General features: G+C 44.3%; 1 protein-coding gene across 3 annotated transcripts in view; it reads right to left on the bottom strand.

The window, feature by feature from the left end:
- Positions 1-23,807, bottom strand: part of DCLK3 (doublecortin like kinase 3) — a 105,306-nt gene that overhangs the window by 9,217 nt on the left and 72,282 nt on the right. For 2 of the 3 annotated variants that reach the window (XM_049870683.1, XM_049870684.1), the window contains exon 2: positions 12,253-14,123. In XM_049870683.1, the coding sequence (XP_049726640.1) occupies positions 12,253-13,983 (1,731 nt within the window). In that variant the 5' untranslated portion in view covers positions 13,984-14,123. Of the gene's footprint in view, positions 1-12,252; positions 14,261-23,807 lie in introns of those variants that run through there. The other variant, XM_049870682.1, reaches the window with a different exon arrangement.

The raw sequence follows: 23,807 nt of genomic DNA, 5'->3' as shown, positions 1-23,807 counted from the left end.
ATGTACCTTGCTCAGTGCAAGCAGGTGCATACTGTGCTTACTGGTTAATCCGCCCCTGATGCTTCCCTAAAGATTACGCCCTTGGAAATCTTTGCAATGGTAGATGATGTCTAGGAAAAGTTAGATCATAACACGAAAGAACCAGTAGGGTACCTGTGGGTGGGAATCGACTCAACGGTAGCGGGTTTGGGTTTTTTTGGTTAACATAAAAAATTAATCTCAAGTGGTGGCTCGGCAAGCATTTAGGTCACCATGATAGAAATAAAAAAACTGCACTTCACACCCACCAGAATGGCTATTAGGCAGCTGGGTGACACAAGAGATTCTCAATCGGCTGCTAACCAAAAGGTTAGCAGTTCAAACTCACTCAGCAGCTCTGAGGAGGAAAAGGTCTGGCAATCTGCTTCTGTAAAGATTACAGCCAAGAAAACCCTGTAAGCTCGTCCTTGCTGTCTTTTCCTGGAAGCACAGGTAGCCAGGCAGTGCTCTGAGGATCTTGGCCCTCACAGCAGAAATGTCCCCAGGGACATAGCCAAACTCCACGTGGAGGGACCCCTCCTGGACCCTGCATGGCCTGAGAGATTTGTGGCTAACACACTTTCTACAACAACATGGCGACACACAGGGCGGAGAATGCCGTGACACTGCCCCCTGCTGGCAGGAGGACCCTGAACTGACCGCACCCCGGCCAACTTGGGCAGTTTGCCTCTGGTTCTCTTGTGGGCCTCTAGATGAGGCTGCCTTACTTCCTGTGACTGAAATGACTCTTTGCTTGAAGAGTCAGCATTATGTACTGGTTGTAAGCACGGACTGTCAGCGTTCAAATTCCAGCTCACTGTTTATTATGAAACTGCACCTGTTTCCCCAGGTGTGAGACAGGGACATGAATGACCTACCTTTTAGGAATTGTGAGGTTTAAGTGAATTAATACCTGTAAGGAGTCAGGAACTGTGCCTGGCACCTCAAAAGCACTATAAAACCCAAACCAAACCCATTCGCCTCCAGTTGATTATGACTCATAGGAACCCTACAGGACAGAGTAGAACTGCCCCCTAAGGTTTCCAAGGAGTGGCTGGTGGATTTGAACTGCTGCCCTTTCAGTTAGCAGCTGAGCTCTTAACCACTGCATCACCAGGGCTCCAAAAAAGCACTATATTAGTGTTTATTAAATAAGCTGTATTATTTTAAAAACCACATCTATTGCCATCAAGTTGATTCTGACTCATAGCGACCCTATAGGATGGAGGAGAACTCCCCCACAGGGTTCCCAAGGAGGAAGTGGTGGATTCCAGCTGCTTTTGGTTAAAAAAAAAAAAAGGTTAGCACACAATAATTCACTTCTTAAGAGCAGAACTGACTTCATGCCAAGTAAGTGCAGAAAGCTGGTCTTTGATATCTTCCTCCTTCCCATTTAGGATCTCCTCATCCAAATCGAGAGGGCTACAGTGGTTCAGTCGTAGAATTCTCACCTCCCGCGTGGGAGACCTGGGTTCAATTCCCGACCAATGCACATCACGTGTAGTCACCTGTCAGTGGAGGCTTGGGTACTGCTCTGATGCCGAACAGGTTTCAGAAGAGCTTCCAGGTTAAGACAGACTAGGAAGAAAGGCCTGGAGATCTACTTCTGAAAATCAGCCAGTGAGAACCCTATTAATCACAATGGTCTGACCTGTAGCCGGTCATGGGGACGGCATAGGACCAGGCAGTGTTTCGTTCCAACGTGGGTTGCCATGAGTCCCAGGGGCTTACTCAACAGCAGCTAACAACATCATCCAAACTGAAGTCCCCGTCAAAGCCTGTTCCCCGGTATCCAGAAGCCCCCGCTCAGGCATGGGCCAGGTTCAATCTCCACAGACAAAGCTCCGACTCTTACTTATCCAGCGTCTCACAGCAGAAGCGATTGCTCTGATCAGTGAGCTGAGCAGTTATTGAAGCACTATGCAGAAAAGTGACTGGGCTGCGCCTGGGCAATCTCATTCTAGTAAGAAACTCTGTGGAGACACCAGAGCTTTAGGAGAAATCAACTTGGCTGCAGGCAGGCACCCTCATCCTGCGCTCTCTACTGGAGCTGGTGCAAAAGTTCCCACTGCCTCCACCAGCCTGTGGATGCAGGAGGGCCACGGGGAGGGCCCTGTTCCATCAGGACCATGGGCACAGCAAAACCCAGAATGCATGGGGGGCAGCCATTCCTCCTGCGTCCCCAGAGAAGGAGACGGTCTCCATGATGCTTTGGTCCCGGAAAGCGTGCTTACGTCTCTGTAGCAGGATGAGGCATAATTACAGTGTCTGAGTCACCCGCAGGGCAACCTAATCAATGTCCCCATAATTAACCTAACCAAATGGAAAGTCAGAAACTTGGAACTACAATGCGGTTCTGCTCTGGCCTGCATATCAAGGCAGGCACAGCCCAAAGGGGACAGCGTGGGTAGCTACCCCAATTATTCGGGCTAGAAAACCTAGTTTGGAAGGGAAGGGGGGAAAAATAGTGCAGTGTCTAGTTTCCCAGCGGGCCATCTACATTATCCACACTTGTTGTATAATTGCTGAAAAAACATGTCTACCACAAATATTTGTAAATGTTCCCAAGCAAGTGATCAGCATGGAAAGCATTTGGCTGGCTGGCTGGCAACCAAAGTCATAAAACAATTTGTGTATTAATTATTTAATGAGAAATTAATTTGCTCTGGAAACTTTCACCTAAAGCACAATAAAAAAAATAATAAAAGCGTTTGGCTGATTTAAGATACCAAAATAAAACACGGCCATGCGCTACGTAACATCCGTTCAGGCAATGTCCAAGGGCACGCACGTCTGTGGTCCCATAAGGCTATGACAGAGTTCAGGGCTTCCAGTCAGAGAACAGGACGTATGCGACGTAACTGGACGTAGCAGAGGTAACAGCTTCCTGCCTGCTACACAGGTATCTCAGGTCTCCTGTGTACACAGAGTCCTCGGCTTACGAATGAGATCCGCTCCTAAGTCTGCTCTAAGTTGAATTTGTAGGTAAGTTGAAGAGGTACATGTGGTTCCTATTTAGCGTCAGGTAGTCTAATGTTTGTCTTAGTATATAATATGTGTTTTACCTTTCTACGCATACGAAACACTTAAACACTTTCAGACCGCGCACTGTTTTCATGAGCCTCACGAAGTACTGCGTGCTCTCGTTATCACCAACTATTGTATTTAACTTAAATTTTTAATAGTCTTTATGGCGGTCCGTTCCTACATAGAAGTTGTTTGTAATTCAGACATTCATAACCCAGAGACTGCCTGTATATAATACGGTGTTCGCACAACGACCAAATCACATAACGTCCTATTTCACAGAACTTACCGTGGACACTAAGCAATGCATGATTACACATTTCCACATGAAATAACTGAAGCAACCCCTTCGTCATGAAAGCCTCCAATCCCAAAATCTGGGACAAGTTAAATGTTTTGGAAACTCAGTCTTTTACTTTGAAGATTTATTATGTTAAATTTCCAGACAATGATGGATACATTTTTGAATAGCAGCTCTGTTTTTGAATTATTTTAGGGTTTTTTTCTAAAATATAGTACGCCGCCTCGGGCTTCTGCACAGTTTAGCTTTTCTCTGAGTCCCAGGGTCATCATCCCAGAAGCATAAAGGACGGCCTGAGATGGAGAGCAGAACCCGGGGCAGCAGGTTAGGAGGACTGCGTGAAACTTGTGGGGTCTCTGGGTGGCACAAACAGTTTGCTCTCAGCTACTAACTGAAAGGTTGGTCGTTCAAACCCACCCAGTGGCACTGCGGAAGAAAGGCCTGGCAATCTTTTTTCCATAAAGATCACAGCCAAGAAACTCCTATGGGGCAGTTCTACTCTGTAACACACGGGGTCACCATGAGTCAGAATTGAGCGTATGGTAACAGCTTTGCTGGTTTTTTGTTTTTTTTGTTGTTGTTGTTATTCTTCGAGAACGTGGCTTCAGACTGCTGGGTTTGTATAATTCTTTTGTCTCCACTTCTGCTGTCAGGAGTTATAACAATTTTCAGGGTTGTCAGGAAGCCCTGGTGGTGAGTGGTCAAGAGCTACATGTGCTAACCAAAAGGCCAGCAGTTCAAATCCATCAGCGTCTCCTTGGAAGCCCTATGGGGCAGTTCTACTCCATCCTATAGGGTCGCTATGAGTTGGAACCAACTCAAAGGGAGCAGGTTTTTGGTTTAGGTCTGGCTGTCAGTGTGACTTGAGGACTCTTACCTAGCAGCTTAATTACATTTATGTCCATGCACCGTGTGAGGCTTTGTTTTCTTTCCTAACAGGTACCTCACACTCTTGGGTTCAAACAGCTCCTATCTGAACCCCTGAAATGTAATGAGACATTCTGGGACAATTCTTCCTCCTAGGCCCCTGGTGGAGCCTTGGTGGTGCAGTGGTTAAGAGCTTGGCTGCTAACCAAAGGTTGGCAATTTGACTTCACCAGCTGCTCCTTGGAAACCCTGTGGGGCGGTTCTGCTGTGTCCTATAGGGTCACTATGAGTCACAATCGATGTTTTTGTGTGTGTGTGTGTGTGTGTGTGTTGTTTTTTTTAGAGCCCTCGTGGCTTTTGTTTTAGGTTGTTAGGCAAAAGGTCAGCAGCTCAAATCCACCACCCACTCCTTGAAAACCCTATGGGGCAGTCCTATAGGGTCACTATGAGTCGGAATCGACTGGAGCGCAGCAGGTTTGGGTTTTTTGTTTCACGTCTACGGGACTTCTGAGACCATCAAACTCAAGCCTCCACCCACAGGGGAAACGTGCCCAAGCCAAGGGTAACATCAATTTAAATGCGATATTGCCATTTTCGCCTCTGAACACAAGGTGGCAACAGAGTATAGGCAGGCTGCTATTCTAAGATCCCCAACTTCTCACCTGCCCCTTAGTGTTCTCTGACTTTCCGCCCAAGGTTCCACTCTCAAGTGGCTATCAATCAGGACTCGAAAACAGCCCCGGTGACGCAGTGATTAAGCGCTCGCCTGCTCACCAAAAGATGGGGCAATCTGCTTCCGTAAAGATTACAGCCTTGGAAGCTCTGTGGAGCAAGTTCTACTCTGTCCTACAGGGTCGCTGTGAGTCGGCAGTGGGTTTTTTGGATGAGGACTGAAATGATCTTAGAAACCAGTTCCCACTGAAGTACCATGCCTAAACCGAACATACATGCTGTAATCCGAAAGAATGACACGGAAAGAACCAGCGGGCCAAGTCCTTCCTGTCACACAGCCTGTGGTATGCCCATGGCGTGGCTTTGCTGTCTACACGCTGCCTCGGCTTTTTCTACCTAACATCCTGCATCCATTCAGCGAATATTAATTAAACACTTACCATCTGCCTGTTTTAGTCACAAGGGAAGTAGTGAATGAAACAGAAAGAAGTCCTTGCTTCTGTTCTCTTAATAAGGAAATAAATGGAGCGCTGGTGGCGTAGCCGTTACGAGCTTGGCTGCTAATCAAAAGGTCAGCAGTTCAAATCCACCAGCCACTCCTTGGAAACCCTATGGGGCAGTTCTACTGTGTCCTATAGGGTCGCTATGAGTCAGAACCAACTCGGCACCTAACAACAAGAAGTAAATAAATATGTAATGTCAGGTAGTGATAAGTGCTATTTTAAAAAAAAAAGGTAAAAAGAAGTAATAGTAATAACAAGGGATGATAAAGGCTATGTTGTCTAGCACAGTATCCACTAATGATAGGAGGCTATGTAAACTACGCACCCTCAGACCTGGCTTTCCTGACCGTACTTCATCACCTACAAAATGAGGGAAAGGGTCTCTGACTTGCCGTGCAGACCGAACTCTCTGTCACATTACAGTCTACCAGGACTTGAAGCCATACAGCAGTAAAGGATCCCTTTCATTTCAGCGCCTCTGCCCGGGGACAGCAAATACGAGGTTAAGGTCAACCAGCCAAGCGCCTACCTAGCACAGCGAACAAGCAGTATCCTGAGAGGGTACACATCTTTATGTTCCTGCTTCCAACCTCTTCCTAGGAAATATAATGAACCTGAATAGAGCATGAAGCCCACAGTTATAGGCTCATGCACACAACTACTCAACATTCCCAAGGTCAAGGTCCTATCTAGTGACAGCCAAAAGTATTACAAACAGGATGATTACTGTCGTGGTTCCCAGGAACTATTCACGGGGTCCCAGTAGTACCCTGAGGTCTGAAGAGGGTAACACATCAGAGGGGGGATTTACCACCTCAAACAGGCATCCCGGCTGAATTCCTGGGGGGCAGCCCACTTCAGAGTCTTAGAGGAATCGTCTTTTTCCTTGATTCTGTATATTCTGTCAAACTGACTGAAAGGGGTGTGAAGAATTTTGTCGAGCTATGGAAAAGCAGAATATCCTTGCCAAAAAAAAATGGCGCATTCACAATTAAGGGGGAGGATTAACAGCAAATCCGTGTCCACACAGAACGTCCACTTCCACGGAGTCCCTCATCAGAAGACTCAATCAGAACGTGACGTCAAGTCGGCAAGGTTTCACACCTACGGCGGTGAGAAAGGGGATGATCGAGCTGTACTGCCTTCCCTCACACCTTTCTCCTTCCTTCCTCTCCACGCCCTGACCTAACCCCTGACATATGGGACAGCTGGAAGAAGCAGAAACAGAATCTGGGGGTTTCATGCTATTGCAACTAGATAAGTAGACCTTAGAGCCCAGAAACTTCTGGAACAGATTTACTGAGTTGCCTCCTCAGACTAGGGACATTTAGAAAATAAGGAGTTCTCAGAAACCTACCCAGAGACCCTCACATGGCTCATGGAATGCTGACCCTCTGTTAGAGTGGTGATAACTGCCTGAACATTAGCACTGGGTGGACAACAGGGGATGGCTGTGATTCCCCTTCACTGAACGACCTGAGCTGAGCCTTCAGGGCTCCCTGGAGAAGTCAAGTCACAACTGGAAAAGGCGTTCATCGAGTTTCATACGTAGCAGTCAGCTTTCAAGTTGCCTTTGCTGTGGATAACTTACTGCAGAAAACAAATTATCAAACATCTAGACTTGTAGGTGACCGATTCAAAAGGCACTAACAGAAGAAAGAAGGACATAATTATCAAGATGGCCCAGTATCTAGAACTTTGAAGACTTTAAAATTTTTTCCTGAAACCTCTGGCTGTGTGGCCAAACCCTGGACAATATCTGGGTCCACTAACTCTGCAGATACGTTTTTATTTTTCCGGAAACTGCTATGTTGAATACTGAGAGCCACTCTTGCCAGTATCAGCCGAAAGTCACACCTGTAATGTTTCCTGACTGAATACAGCCTGTAGTTCTCAAGACCAGTTCTCTCTCTTACATAGAAGTATTCTCAGTGAACTGATGAAGACTGGCTGATGGCCTAGAGGTCTATATCCCTGTACTGTTTCCTTAGTGATTATTGCTGAAATCCATATTTCTTATTTGCTAACAAGATACGCTGTTTAATCATTATCTATTCTTTAAACATTTGCGCAAATGGTGTACAAATGAGTCCATGAATGCTTGGGCCATTACTGAGAAGGCACGGACACCCCTGTTTTAGAGGCTAAAGGGAAAGAAGATTGAAGTTGAAGGTGGCAGAAGAAAAGTCTGGCTGACCAGGGGAAGACACGCCTTACAGAACCACTGACAATAAGCACAGAGCAAAAAGCACTGAGTTCTTCTTGGACATCAAAGGAGAAGTGGGAAAAGAACTTAGGGAATTAAGATGAACAAAATGATGGGACACGTTTATTTTTGCAGAAGAGTGGGCAAGTAGTGCTCTTGGGTGTTTTTATTCTTCTAGGTTGTCCTCGGCACACATGGGGACATCTGTCACTGCCCTGTCCCGTCACATTCTGTGGTTAAACACTTAGATGATCTGATGGGCTCTGATATCTAAAACCAACAAGAGGCCAGAACAAGGTACATACTTTGTCCTTGCAAGCTGTGACCTGTCCCCACAACCCGCCACCACCATTTCTTCTGGATTCCCAGGTTCTCTGCTCTAGCACTCCACAGCTGTGGCACCTGGGTTTGGGGGAGTGGGGAGGCTGGGAGAATACGCCCGTATGTCAGCCAGCGTGCCACAGCCCACCTTTGCATCTCAGTCCTCTCAGGCTGTGTCCACGGCAAACACCCATCCCTTCTCTTCCCCTTTTTCTGGGAGAGATTTTTCTCAAACGACTCTGCTCATGTGTGACATCTCTTCAGCCTCTTCCTCCACCCACACACCCAGCTTCTTTCCCCGATGTAATAACTCAGCCGATGGCCTTAAATAACCTGGCCTGGCCACTGCCCGTCCTGTTTTCGCTGGTCTCTGATCATCACCACTTCTCAGCCTCCTATTTGCTTCCTCCCCGTCCCCCAGGGCCCCGCCAACACCACACGGCATATTCTAACCCTGCCAAGGGAGCAAATACTGGCAGAAGGAGCAATTAACACTGATATTTCTGCAAGCTACAAAGTCTTCTAATTAGAACTTCTTTTGTAAGATCTCAGGAGTCTAAACAACAGCCCTAGGGGAAGAGGAGAGCCAGCATCTTATCAGTAAATGTGATCAGAAGAAGGAGAGAAACTCAGTAATATAGGCCTACGATGTCATTCTAGGGCCCAATCATCAGGTATGAATATTTCTGTTGATTAAAACAACATGATAAGCTTGCTAGATTCATTAAGAGCTCTTGGTATATTCAGGTTTCTCAAAGCAGCAATAATTACAGTCAGCCATGCCATCACACTTCCAACACGTCACTTTTCTAAGCTCAACAAAAACCAAAACCAAAACCAAACCCACTGCTGTCGAGTCAATTCTGACTCTTGGCGACCCTAGTGAACGTGAATTGATGGACGGTAGTCGCCATGGTGATACTGACCAACGTTAAATCTTAGAAGACCAGCCAAGTTTGCAATTATCGCTATCGTAAGTTTAGAGATGACATCTTTCTAAACCCAGACAACGGGCCAAATGTCAGATGGGACATCCTTAACTCCATCCGAGAAACCAGAGCGCGCTGACCTTAGACAGCATTTAGACTTCTGACACAACAATATGGTGAGCTTTACTCACGCAGAAAAAAGACAAACAGGTTTTGCAAATGTGACAGACCTGTCCATTTTGATAAACAAACAAACAAACAAAAAAAAAGCCAGATAAATACAAGCTGACAAATTAAGCACGGGACAGAAAATATGTTAACCTATTCCACAGAAGATGGCTCAGATATGTTGTTCTCTGCAGTTTCTGAAGGAGCCATATCACCACACAAAAAAGGTTTTTTATGCTAAAAAAAAGTCACTTTCTTTGAAATTAGAAAGCAGAAAATGGTCTGGATAGCAGGTACAATCAATACTAAGAAACAAGGGCTAATTTATTTAGACTGAGAAATTAGAGCTATCCTGGATAGGCACACACACACACACGCCTGCATACACTTCATCGCCCCTAAGCACTAAAAGGACGTACCCATAAACCAAACCCGCTGCCGTCGGTCGATTCCGACTCACAGCCACCCTACAAAAGCACATGTTTTGACATTTCAATCCAGGAGGAGTTGTCAAACATCTTCTCAGAGGCAGTTAGCTCTTCCACGCTAAACATATTCCTTGTCATTTTTCTACTTCCTGAAGCAAATGGCCCCCTGAAATCCAAACCAGTGCTGACTTTCTCCATTTTTAAAAACTGCTGACAAGTCAGTCCCTTAACACAAGAGCCTCTATTGCCCAGGAGAGCAGCTGACTCGAGACACGGGTCCCAGGCCCTTGGTGAGGAATGCAGGCTCAGCTGCCTGTCCCCAGAAGAAAACAACTCTACAGCGTAGGGACTCTCATTCTACACGTTGAGAAGCTGTGTGACCATGATAGTGCTTTGGTAGACATATCCCCGAAAGGTGCAGCTCATGGGACCCACCCAGGCCTCTAATCAGAATCTCTCCTGCTTAGACAACTGGGTGAAAACATCCGAGAGCCATGAAAGAACATTGCTCTGTGGCAATACCCAACATAGTGTCCATAGAAAAGGGAAGAGCGCATCACACATGGAGACCGTGTGGCCTCAGATCCAAAAGACCGCAGCGATCAAAAAGTGAGTGAAGAAAGGACAAGGACACCCAGCTAATGCAGAAATGAAATGTTTCAACAGGAACGTTATATGATGGTAATCCAGGCCACTCAGGCAGCCACTCAGATTACTTCTGCAATCGTCTGCATTTGAGCAAAAACAAGGTTACTTGGCCTAATGGTCAACGTAGAACTCAATTCACCAGGTAATTAGCCTGACTCACTCTGCTGGTGGGAGCAGTTTACAGACAGAGGGATGCATTGGGATGGTGTTTCCAGGCTGGGTCAACAGCCATGGAAATTAAAGGAAATCAGCTAAATCCTTGCAAAAAAAAATAATGTGGCTCATCAAAAGCACCGTCTCCATTCCCTATCACTTTATCTGCAGTCATCCAGCTTTAAAATCACTACTGCTTACTCATGATATCCGCCTTAACATCAGAATTGTTTTAAATGTAGTAACAATCATGGTAGCCGCCTGTGATGGAATACCATCTCCTAGGCAGCATGCTATATGGTCTTTCATCCATTCATTCACCCAACTTGGATTTACTGAATGTCTCCTGTATGACAGAAACTGTTTTCGGTCTCATGGCACTATCTGAATTTAAAAAAAAGAGCCCCTGTTGTCATGGAACTTTTTCCACTAAGGGGAGAAAGAAAACAGATGAATAAATTAGGATATATTCAGGGCTACAAGAATAAAGTGGGTGAAGGCACCAGAAGGTGGAGGCATGAGGCCCAGCTGAAGACTACCAGGAACGCACTTGAAGTCAAACAAGTCAGGTTTATTGACTCATTGCAACACGGTGAACGCACGTCATAGTGACTCACGAGGCACCTAAATAAGAGGGTGGGTAAAGGGCTTGTTTTAGGATTTGGGCTGTTGGGTGATTTGAGAGGGAGCTTAAGATAGCAGCCTTTTGCTCTGGATTGGATACTGTCAGGAAGTGGGGGTATGCTTGTTATTTTAGCAATCCTTATCTAGAAGGTTAAGAGGAATGAGGGGAGGCTATCACTCACTGTAGCTAGAGGAAGAGGGTACGTGCCCATATTTGTGGTGTGGACAATATTCTTGGTTTTGTTTTCGTCTGCCTTCAGACATTATCACAGAGTGGTCTTGCTTTTGTCTTGAGCCATCGTGATCAGAAAGTGGCCTTGTCTGATGCTATTTTGTGAAACTGTTTACATTCAACAGGAAAACTGCATAGCCAAGCCAGGCCCCAGTGGTCAGGCGCTAGTTTTCTCTTTCTCATGCGCAATCCTCCCTCAACCTTATGAATTGTTGTTGTTGTTAGGTGTCATCGTTGAGTCAGTTCCAACTCATAGTGACCTTATAGGACAGTAGAACTGCCCTATAGGGTTTCCAAGGAGTAGTTGATGGATTTGAGCTGCTGACCTTTTGGTTAGCAGCAGAGGTGTTAACTACTATCCCACCAGGGCTCCAAGGTACTATTATTCTCTTTTATAAATATGGAAACTAAGTCTCAGAAAGGTGAAGAGCGTATCCTAGATGGAGCCAGGATTCAAAGCCAGATTACCTGCCTCCAGAACCAGGCTTTTACCCACTCCACACCCAAGCCCCTGCAGTGTAGAGCCTTCTGTCTAACAGTAGCCCCCACCCGACTGATACCTGGGCCAGATGTACAAAGGCCCAAGAAATTAAGTCCATGTGTTCTGTCAAGGTGACAGTATTTCTCACCGAGGGACGAGGAGGCATTTTCCATTTTATTTAAATTTGAGGGTTTATTTCTCAAGAATTTAATCAAAATGAATTTATCTCGGTAATTTATGAGCTATAACCAAAGTATTAAATACTGAGACAAGTATGTGAAAATAATCTAAAAGTACTGTTCCAGGGCGTAAGAGTAACAGAGTATAAGGGAACTGGTATTTATTTTATCTCATATTTTATAAGCGCCTTCTCCCAAGGAGTATGTAACAACTCTCTGCACTTTCTAAGCAATTTTTCTGTAAACCTAACATTGCTCCAGAGTCCTGGTGGCACAGTGGCTAAGAACTCAGCTGCTAACCAAAAGGTCAGTAGTTCGAATCCACTAGGCGCTCCTTGAAAACCCTATGGGGCAGTTCTACTCCGTCCCATAAGGTTGCTATGAGTTGGAATCGACTCGTCAGCAACGGGTTTAACATTGCTTTAAAAAATAAAGTCTATTTTAAAAAGAAAAACAAATAACACCCTGTCCCACAGCAGCAAAGTTGGGACTTACCAAAAGGTTTTCCGGCTTGAGGTCCCGATGGACAATGCCTTTGTCGTGCATGTGGACGAGCGCCTTACACAAGTCCATGATCATGAGCGCGGCCTCTCGCTCTGGAAACTTCACACTCTCTATGATCGCGTCAAAAAGATCGCCTCCCCGCACGTACTCCATGATCAGGTAGATCTCCCTGGCCGTCTCGTACACTTCATGCAGTTTCACTATGTTGGGGTGCGAGAGGCTCTGGATAATCAGGATCTCGCTGTCAACCATGTCCTCCTTCCCCTTGAGCTTGGACTTGTCGATAATCTTCATCGCGTAGGCCTGCCTGGTGTCTCGGTGCCTGCACTCCTTGACCAGGGCAAAATTCCCGTCGCCGATGACCCGGCCGGTCTCGTAGTACTTCTCCACGTCGGCCGCGATGATGCCCGGGGGCCGGGGCTTCCGACCCAGAGGCCGCTCGGCCTTGTTCTCTTCCGCCCTTGCCTTGGGCTCCTTTTCCACCCTTGCAGGCTCTTCATCTCTGAGAACCATTTTTCTCCCTGCCGGCACACACCCCTTTTTCTCCTTCTCGGCCTCCTTTTCCTCACCTCGAGTCCTAGGCAGCTTCTCAGGGTCAGCCCGGTGCTCTCTCAGGAGCCAGCCGCCATGCTTGTTCCTGCAAACGTTCCTGGTGTCTTTCTTCACTTCCCTCAGCCCCTCGTCTGTGCCTGGTTGAGCTTCCACAAGTTCCTTCTTCGTCTTGACTGCTCCCAGAGGATGACTTTCTTGACGTTCTGGGTCTCTGTCCTCTTTCTTTTCTGTGTTCTTGCTGGGTCTCCTCAGGTCTTGAGTGGGATTCCTGGGACTGCTTCTGTGGCTGTCCCTCTTCCACCCTTCCTCTCCACCTGGAGGGTTCACCTCGGGAGACCTCCTGCAGCTTCTCGTCCTCACCAGCTTCTCCACCTCATACCTTGAGGACTTGCCCATGTCCAGCTCGCTGGTCCCTGTGGACAGCCTCTCCCTCTGCAGGCTCTGCTGGAGCTCTCTCTCTCTCTTGCACTTCTCGCATCTGACAATCTCCCCTGAGGTTTTTTCTATCTCCACCCCAAGGTGCTTCTCTCCACTTGCACGCCCCTCCTCTAGAGTCGCTTCCCTGGCGAGCTTGCTATTGGATTCAGGCTCCCACTTCCCCCTCACCCAATTCTGGGACCTCGCCCCGTCCTCTAGCGCCGGCTCCACGGGGGTCTTCCCTGGATGCCTGACGGCCACCTTGGACCCAGCCTCACCACAGCTCTTGGTAGTCTCAGTCTTCCCACAGTGGTGACCCTCTTTCAGAGCCTTGCTAGAAAGCCTGCTCCGCAGCCTTGGGGAGGGGGCCCGGCTATGCAGGGTCAGTGTCAGGGCCCGAGCTTTGTTGGGGTACAGTTCTTCTATAGCCATCTGAATGTTCTTCAATGTCAATGGTTCTTTTCCCATGGCTATGAAAGCATCCCCTTCCCTGAAGAAATCAGAGACGCTTTTGATTTCCCTGCCCTTGAGGTTGAATAGTTTCCTCACTCGATCATTCTTCCATCTTGGAAAGCCCAAGGCTTCCGAGATGTCCGCTATGAGCTGCTCAAATGTCTGCACAGACCGCCTGTTGAGGAGCAGGGTGATCTTCCGGAGGGGGTGCCCACCCAGCTTCACCACGGTCACAACCCTGGGCTTCTGCGGGCTGTTCTCAGCATGGACGGCGTGAAGGCCGTTCTGAGTACTGAACATGGGCACGACAGAGCTGCGTGGCCCCAGGAACGGTTTCTCCAGATTCCCTCGGCCAGCAGGCAGGCATGAGCCCTGCAGCTTTCGCTCTGTGATTCTTGAGCTTAAATATTTTAGAGAGTGATCACATGGGCCTCGAAGTCCTACAACAGGAAAAGGAAAACAGTATTAGTCAGGATGAATTCAAAGAGCCCTCTGGTCTTCACCAAGGCTTTTCTAAAGATGGCCGATTCTACTATCAGGCTTGTAAGTGTGATCTTTGAGGCTCTTCTTTAGGTTTAATTCCAGACTCCTCTGTAAGAGACCAGGAGTGCAGAATGGAGTCAGCATTGGGCCTGAGGTGACTCCTCAGGCGATTCCTCCCCAGAATGGGGAGCCCTCTCTAGGTGAGGCCTGAGCCTGTGAACATAACTCCGGCTACTCCTGAGTGACCAGACCTCCAAGAACCTACAGCTGAGGTAAAAGGCCCAAGGTCTGCTGCCCAGGAAGCACCCACAAGAGGCCAGAACATTCTGAAACCACAGGGAACCCAAATCTTACCCACTTCTGTTCTGTTTTTTTTTTTAATAATTTTTATTGTGCTTTAAGTGAAAGTTTACAAGTCAAGTCAGTCTGTCACATATAAGCTTATATACACCTTACTCCATACTCCCACTTACTCTCCCCCTAATGAGCCAGCCTGCTCCCTCCTTCCAGTCTCTCCTTTCATGACGGTTTTGCCAGTTTCCAACCCTCTCTATCCTCCCGTCTCCCCTCCAGACAGGAGACGCCAACACAGTCTCAAGTGTCCACCTGATACAAGTAGCTCACTCTCCGTCAGCATCTCTCTCCAACCCATTGTCCAGTCCCTTCCATGTCTGATGAGTTGTCTCCGGGAATGGTTCCTGTCCTGGGGCCAACAGAAGGTTTGGGGACCATGACTGCTGGGATTCTTCTAGTCTCAGTCAGACCATTAAGTCTGGTCTTTTTACAAGAGTTTGGGGTCTGCATTCCACTGTTCGCCTGCCCCCTCAGGGGTTCTCTGTTCTGCTCCCTGTCAGGGCAGTCATCGGTTGTGGCCGGGCACCATCTAGTTCTTCTGGTCTCAAGATGATATAAGTCTCTGGTTCATGTGGCCCTTTCTGTCTCTTGGGCTCTTAGTTATCCTGTGACCTTGGTGTTCTTCATTCGCCTTTGATCCAGATGGGTTGAGACCAATTGATGCATCTTAGATGGTCGCTTGTTAGCATTTAAGACCCCAGACGCCACACTTCAAAGTGGGATGCAGAATGTTTTCATAATAGAATTATTTTGCCAATTGACATAGAAGTCCCCTTAAGCCATAGTCCCCAAACCCCCGCCCTTGCTCCGCTGATCTTCGAAGCATTCAGTTTATCCTGGAAACTTCTTTGCTTTTGGTCCAGTCCAGTTGAGCTGACCTTCCATGTATTGAGTATTGTCCTTCCCTTCACCTAAAGTAGTTCTTGTCTACTAACTAATCAGTAAATAACCCTCTCCCACCCTCCCTCCCTCCCCTCCTCGTAACCACAAAAGTGTGTGTTCTTCTCAGTTTCTACTATTTCTCAAGATCTTATAATAGTCGTCTTATACAATATTTGTCCTTTTGCATCTGACTAATTTCACTCAGCATAGTGCCTTCCAGGTTCCTCCATGTTATGAAATGTTTCACAGATTCGTCACTGTTCTTTATCGATGTGTAGTATTCCATTGTGTGAATATACCATAATTTATTTAACCATTCATCCGTTGATGGACACCTTGGTTGCTTCCAGCTTTTTGCTATTGTAAACAGAGCTGCAATAAACATGGGTGTGCATATATCTGTTTGGGTATAGGCTCTTATTTCTCTAGGGTATATTCCAAGGAGTGGGATTAAAAAAAAAAAAAATTTTTTTTTTTTTATGATAGTTCTATTTCTAACTTTTTAAGAAAACGCCAGATAGATTTCCAAAGTGGTTGTACCATTTTACATTCCCACCAGCAGTGTATAAGAGTTCCAATCTCTCCGCAGCCTCTCCAACATTTATTATTTTGTGTTTTTTGGATTAATGCCAGCCTTGTTGGATTGAGATGGAATCTCATCGTAGTTTTAATTTGCATTTCTCTAATGGCTAATGATTGAGAGCATTTTCTCATGTATCTGTTAGCTGCCTGAATATCTTCTTTGTGAAGTGCGTGTTCATATCCTTTGTCCACTTTTTGATTGGGTTGTTTGTCTTTTTGTGGTTGAGTTTTAACAGAATCATATAGATTTTAGAAATCAGGTGCTGGTCGGAGATGTCATAGCTGAAAATTTTTTCCTAATCTGTAGGTGGTCTTTTTACTCTTTTGGTGAAGTCTTTAGATGAGCATAGGTGTTTGATTTTTAGGAGCTCCCAGTTATCGGGTTTCTCTTCGTCATTTTTGGTAATGTTTTGTATTCTGTTTATGCCTTGTATTAAGGCTCCTAATGTTGTCCCTATGTTTTCTTCCATGATCTTTATCGTTTTAGTCTTTATGTTTAGGTCTTTGATCCACTTGGAGTTAGTTTTTGTGCATGGTGTGAGGTATGGGTCCTGTTTCATTTTTTTTGGAAATGGATATCCAGTGATGCCAGCACCATTTGTTAAAAAGACTATCTTTTCCCCAATTAGCTGACACTGGGCCTTTGTCAAATATCAGCCGCTCATATGTGGATGGATTTATATCTGGGTTCTCAATTCTGTTCCATTGGTCTACATGCCTGTTGTTGTACCAGTACCAGGCTGTTTTGACTACTGTGGTTGTATAATATGTTCTAAAATCAGGTAGAGTGAGGCCTCCCACTTTCTTCTTCTTTTCCAGTAATGCCTTACTTATCAGGGGCTTCTTTCCCTTCCATATGAAGTTGGTGATTTGTTTCTCCATGACATTAAAAAATGTCATTGGAATTTGGATCGGAAGTGCATTGTATGTATAGATGGCTTTTGGTAGAATAGACATTTTTACTATGTTAAGTCTTCCTATCCATGAGCAAGGAATGTTTTTCCACTACGTAGGTCCTTTTTAGTTTCTTGCACTAGTACTTTGTAGTTTTCTTTGTATAGGTCTTTTACATCCTTGGTAAGATTTATTCCTAAGTATTTTATCTTCTTGGGGGCTACTGTGAATGGTATTGATTTGGTGATTTCCTCTTTGATGTTCTTTTTGTTGATGTAGAGGAATCCAAGTGATTTTTGTATGTTTATCTTATAACCTGAGACTCTGCCAAATTCTTCTATTAGTTTCAGTAGTTTTCTGGAGGATTCCTTAGGGTTTTCTGTGTATAAGATCATGTCATCTGCAAATAGAGATATTTTTACCTCTTCCTTGCCAATCTGGATGCCCTTTATTTCTTTGTCTAGCCTAATTGCTCTGGCTAGGACCTCTAGCACAATGTTGAATAAGAGCAGTCTGGTTCCCGTTCTCAAGGGAAATGCTTTCAGGCTCTCTCCATTTAGGGTGCTGTTGGCTGTTTTGGCTGTATAGATGCCCTTTATTATGTTGAGGAATTTTCCTTCAATTCCTGTTTTGCTGAGAGTTTTTATCATGAGTGGGTGTTGGACTTTGTCAAATGCCTTTTCTGCATCAATTGATAAGATCATGTGGTTTTAGTCTTTTGTTTTATTTACGTGGTGGATTACATTAATGGTTTTTCTAATATTAAACCAGCCTAGCATAAAAATAAATCCCACTTGATCACGGTGGATTATTTTTTTTGATATGTTGTTGAATTCTATTGGCTAGAATTTTATTGAAGATTTTTGCATCTATGTTCATGAGGGATATAGGTCTGTAATTTTCTTTTTTTCTGGTGACTTTACCTGGTTTTGGTATCAGGGATATGGTGGCTTCATAGAATGAGTTAGGTAGTATTCCATCATTTTCTATGCTTTGAAATATCTTTAGTAGTGGTGGTGTTAACTCTTCTCTGAAAGTTTGATAGAACTCCGCAGTGAAGCCGTCTGGGCCAGGGCTTTTTTTTGTTGGGAGTTTTTTGATAACCTTTTCAATCTCTTTTTTTATTATGGGTCTATTTAGTTGTTCTACTTCTGATTGTGTTAGTTTAGGTAGGTAGTGTTTTTCTAGGCATTCATCCATTTCTTCTAGGTTTGCAAATTTGTTAGAGTACAATTTTTCATAATAATCTGATATGACTCTTTTAATTTCAGTTGGGTCTGTTGTCACATGGCCCATCTCGTTTCCTATTCGGGTTATTTGTTTCCTTTCCTGTATTTCTTTAGTTAGTCTGGCCAATGGTTTATCAATTTTGTTAATTTTTTCAAAGAACCAGCTTTTGGCTTTGTTAATTCTTTCAATTGTTTTTCTGTTCTCTAATTCATTTAGTTCAGCTCTAATTTTTATTATTTGTTTTCTTCTGGTGCCTGATGGATTCTTTTGTTGCTCGTTTTCTATTTGTTCAAGTTGTAGGGACAGTTCTCTGATTTTGGCTCTTTCTTCTTTATGTATGTGTGCATTTATCGATATAAATTGACCTCTGAGCACTGCTTTTGCTGTGTCCCAGAGGTTTTGATAGGAAGTGTTTTCATTCTCGTTGCAGTCTATGAATTTCTTTATTCCCTCCTTAGTGTCTTCTATAACCCAGTCTTTTTTGAGCAGGGTATTGTTCAGTTTCCAAGTATTTGATTTCTTTTCCCTGATTTTTCTGTTATTGATTTCCACTTTTATGGTCTTATGGTCTGAGAAGATGCTTTGTAATATTTCGATGTTTTGGATTCTGCAAAAGTTTGTTTTATGACCTAATATGTGGTCTATTCTAGAGAATGTTCCATGTGCGCTAGAAAAAAAAGTATACTTTGCAGCTGTTGGGTGGAGTGTTCTGTATAAGTCTATGAGGTCAAATTGGTTGATTGTAGCAATTAGGTCTTCCGTGTCTCTATTGAGCTTCTTACTGGAAGTCTGTCCTTCTCCGAAAGTGGTGTGTTGAAGTCTCCTACTATAATTGTGGAGGTGTCTAGCTCACTTCTCAGTTCTGTTTTATGTATCTTGCAGCCCTGTCATTGGGTGCATAAATATTTAATATGGTTATATCTTCCTGGCCAATTGTCCCTTTAATCATTATGTAGTATCCTTCTTTATCCTTTGTGGTGGATTTAACTTTAAAGTCTATTTTGTCAGAAATTAATATTGCTATTCCTGCTCTTTTTTGCTTGTTGTTTGCTTGATATATTTTTTTCCATCCTTGGAGTTTTAGTTTCTTTGTGTCTCTAAGTCTAAGGTGTGTCTCTTGTAGGCAGCATATAGATGGATCGTGTTTCCTTATCCAGTCTGAGACTCTCTGTCTCTTTACTGGTGCATTTAGTCCATTTACATTCAGCGTAATTATAGATAAGTATGTGTTTAGTGCTGTCATTTTGATGCCTTTTTGTGTGTGTTGTTGACAATTTCATTTTTCCACTTACTTTTTTGTGCTGAGACGTTTTTCTTTGTAAATTGTGTGTTCCTCATTTTCTTAGTAGTTGAATTTATGTTTGCTGAGTCGTTATGTTTTTCTTAGTTTTTATTTTGAGTTATGAATTGTTATACCTCTTTGTGGTTACCTTAATATTTACCCCTATTTTTCTAAGTAAAAACCTAACTTGTATTGTCCTACATCGCCTTGTTTTCCTCTCCATATGGCAGTTCTATGCCACCTGTATTTAGTCCCTGTTTTTTATTATTGTGATCTCTTACATATTGACTTCAATGATTCCCTGTTTTGAGCATTTTTTTCTTTTTAAAATTAATCTTAATTTGTTTTTGTGATTTCCCTATTTGAGTTGATATCAGGATGTTCTGTTCTGTGACCTTGTGTTGTGCTGGTATCTGATATTATTGATTTTCTGACCAATTTCCTTTAGTATTTTGTAGCTTTGGTTTGGTTTTTGCAAATTCTCTAAACTTGTGTTTATCTGTAAATGTTTTAATTTCACCTTCATATTTGAGAGAGAGTTTTGCTGGATATATGATCCTTGGCTGGCAGTTTTTCTTCTTCAGTGCTCTATATATGTCATCCCATTGCCTTCTTGACTGCATGGTTTCTGCTGAGTGGTCTGAACTTATTCTTATTGATTCTCCCTTGTAGGAGACCTTTCTTTTATCCCTGTCTGCTTTTAAAATTTTCTCTTTATCTTTGGTTTTGGCAAGTTTGATGATAATATGTCTTGGTGATTTTCTTTTTGGATCAATCTTATACGGGGTTCGATGAGCATCTTGGCTAAATATCCTTTTACCTTTCATGATGTCAGGGAAGTTTTCTGCCAACAGATCTTCAACTATTCTCTCTGTATTTTCTGTTACCGCCCCCCTTCTGGAACTCCAATCTCACGCAAGTTATTCTTCTTGATAGAGTTCCACAGGATTCTTAGGGTTTCTTCATTTTTTTTAATTCTTTTATCTGATTTTTTTTTCAGCTATATTGGTGTCAATTCTCTTATCCTCCAGGTCCCCCACTCTGCATTCCAATGGCTCAATTCTGCTCCTCTGACTTCCTACCGAGTTGTCTAATTCTGTAATTTTACTGTTAATCTTTTGGATTTCTGAATGCTGTCTCTCTATGGATTCTTGCAGCTTATTAATTTTTCCACTATGTTCTTGAATAATCTTTTTGATTTCTTCAACTGCTTTATCAGTGTGTTCCTTGGCTTTTTCTGTAGATTGCCTTATTTCATTTCTGAGGCCATCCCTGATGTCTTGAAGCATTCTGTAAATTAGTTTTTTATATTCTGCATCTGGCAATTCCAGGATTGTATCTTCATTTGCGAAAGATTTTGATTCTTTAATTTGGGGAGTTGTAGAAGCAATCGTGGTCTGCTTCTTTATGTGGTTTGGTATCGACTGCTGTCTCCAAGCCATCTATAAGATATTGTAATGATTTATTTTATATTTGCTCACTGAGTCTTATCTTGTTTTGTTTTCTTTCAGTATACGTAGATGGGCTACTAGATTGCGCTGTCTTGATTGATGTAGCCCTTGAATGTCCTGTTACCAGCTGGTTTGGGCTGTTACCAGATATATAAGCCTAAGAGTCCATTCACTATTCTTGAGTAGAATCTGATTTTGGGTCACCAAGTGTGTGGTGCAGACTGTCACCTATCCACCTAGAGGAGTAGTAGTGATAGTTGTGTGCACCAGATTCTAGTAGCAGCAGGGGGTCACACTCCAGGGGCGGCAGGATTCTGACAGGGTTCCCCCAAGTGCCAGTGAGGTAGGTGTGTCTCTATTCCTAAAGTACTTTGGTGGGTGGCCTCTGCAGCTGTACCTTAGGCACCCAATGCATGTACCTCTACAGATTGGTAGGTGTCACCATCCTCAGACCCCTAAGGCAGGAGGCTAGGTAGACTGGAGGGAGCTTCAGCCCTCAGTTCCCCGTGGTGGGTCAGTGAGGGCTCTGTTTAATACGCAGAGATATCAGACCCGGGAAACTTGTCTTTCCAGTAATTCTGGAAACAATTACAGTCAGATCCCTATCAGAATTGCCTTTGCATTATAATAGCCACCTTGTTCCCTGTTGGGATGAAAGCCCAAGACTGTGGATCACATATGCTTGGCTGGAGCTGGTTCTGTATTTTTAGTCCAATTTTGAGAAGTCAGGGAAGGATTTTTGGTCCCTGGGTTTTTTGTAGCTGCTTCTCTCAGGCCAGGAGGATGGGTTAGGAAAAGACCAAAAAAAAAAAAAACGCAGAGCACTTCACTCTCTGGCTCAGGAAATTCCAATGTTAATGAAGCCGCCTGGGAAGGGGAGGGGAGGGATCAGATAGATAGGAGAGAGTAGCACCCCAGAATATAGATAAAGTTACTTATCTTGCTTGGGATGACTGTTTTATCTGAGATTCCCGAGGGGTGTGTAGCCTGTGTTCATTGGCTGGGTCGAGACTGCCCCCGAGGGTTAGGCCCGCTTCCTGTGCTTGTGCTGTCCCAGAAGCCGTGGTCAGTTCCTTTGCTCCCAGTCCAAAGCCCAGCGCCAAGGTTCCCCAGCTGGGATGCCGCCCTCCAGGCTCCAAAACCAGTCGCTGCCTCCCGGCGACTTCTCCTCCTGTCAGCCGCGTCGCTGCGCTGCCTGCATGCACTGGCTGGGCTTCCCCCGAGGTCACTTCTGGGGGCTAGGGCTGTGTCCCATGTTTGTGCCGTCTCAGGATGCCGTGCTCAGCTCCCCTGCGCCCATTCCAAAGGCCGGCGCCAAGGTTTTCTGACTGGGATGCTGGCCCCAGGCTCCAAAAACAGTCACTGCTTCCCCGTGGTTGCTCGTTCTCAGTCTCTGTCACTCAGGTCAAATCTTTAGATCTGTGTTTGATGGTCAGGGTTCATAGATTGTCATGTATGTGATCGATTCACTTGTTTTTCTGAGTCTTTGTTGCAAAAGGGATCTGAGGTAGCTTCTACCTGGTCAGCCATCTTGGCCCCACCTCCTCCCCATTCTTTTTCAAGACCAGTTCTCAGCTTGACTTTCAACTTATTCAAGGTAAGGTAATATGTGAAGTGGTTATGACCACAGGGTTTGAGGCTGACCTGCATTTGAATCCTGACATGGTCACTTACTATTTATGTGAACTTGGCCTAATTATTTGCATTTCAGTTTTTTCATCTATAAAGTAGAAATGATTACACCTTCCTCCAGGGTTTGTGAGGAGTAAATGAGAAAATGATTACAATTCACTAAAGAGAGGACTCAAGGCACTCAAAGCACAGTAAGGACACAGCAATTGCCAGTTACTAATACCGTCCTTTGTATCTTAATACACATACTCCTCCCTTACCGACTGTCTCACTATCCAACATTTTGCATTGATGACAATGGTAAAAAAGCTACTATCCAACTATGTTGTGCTTTAATGATGTACGTCTGGCAGTAATGAATGCTGAAGTGCAAGGCAAGAGTAACTCTGGATGTGATGGTTAAGGTTATGTGTCACCTTGGCTGGGCCATGATTCTCAGTGGTTTGGCCAAATGACGTAATTTGGCAGTTATGTAATGATGTAGTTATCCACCATTCTGTGATCTGATGTGATCATCCTTCATTTTCGCATAATGACACAGTCTTTGGAACCTAACCACGTCAATAAGTGAGGAGTGGGTGTAAATATTTTTGTATTATAATTTCATTTTAATAGTAATCTATTGATAAAGTAGAATTCTACTGTTCACAGTGTCAGCTGTCATCACAAGAACTCACGGACCAACATTACATGGTAGCTATACTTAAAGCTCTGATTGAGATTTTCCTATACTGGGGGCTGGAGTAAGAGAGTTGAAGGAGGCTTCAGCTTAGGTGTAGGAATTTTTCCTTGTTAATAAAAGGAAAACAAGAAACCAAGGTCATATGAATGTTCAGAGCTTTAATAGTGAGAATGTGCAGGAATAGAACAAGACTTTGTATTTCTTGGACAACTGCACCCAGCCACAGTAAGGTAGTTGCAGCAAAATTTCTGCCCTGGTCAGGAAAGTTAAAGGGAAAATGACAGAATGTGTAATTCGTTTAAACCATGAGGGTGGGCTACAAATTATTAAAGTTACCCTACACCATCCATGTCATAGTCCCTGTGTAGGAATCTGCCATTTATGCTTCTTAAAAATTTTTTTAAATAATTGTTTAAATATATTTGAATCAACTATAGCAGAAGTCCCAGTTGTCGACAGGCAGTTTGGCACAAAGCAACTCTGGGTTTTAATTATAAAGTACAGTCTGCTCTGAGATGACTTCCAGCTCGACACAGGTGTCAGCTTAGGTGACAAAGTAGCAGCTGGTACTCAGCTTCCCACATGCCATAAACTTAGGAGCTTAACAATCACATTTACAGTTAAACTGTTTATTTGTAGACAACTGCCTTAG

Source organism: Elephas maximus, chromosome 27, assembly GCF_024166365.1.
Source record: "Elephas maximus indicus isolate mEleMax1 chromosome 27, mEleMax1 primary haplotype, whole genome shotgun sequence".
NCBI lineage: Eukaryota > Metazoa > Chordata > Mammalia > Proboscidea > Elephantidae > Elephas > Elephas maximus.
Note: the sequence above shows the minus strand (reverse complement) of the source record. Positions and strands in the feature narration are given on the sequence as shown.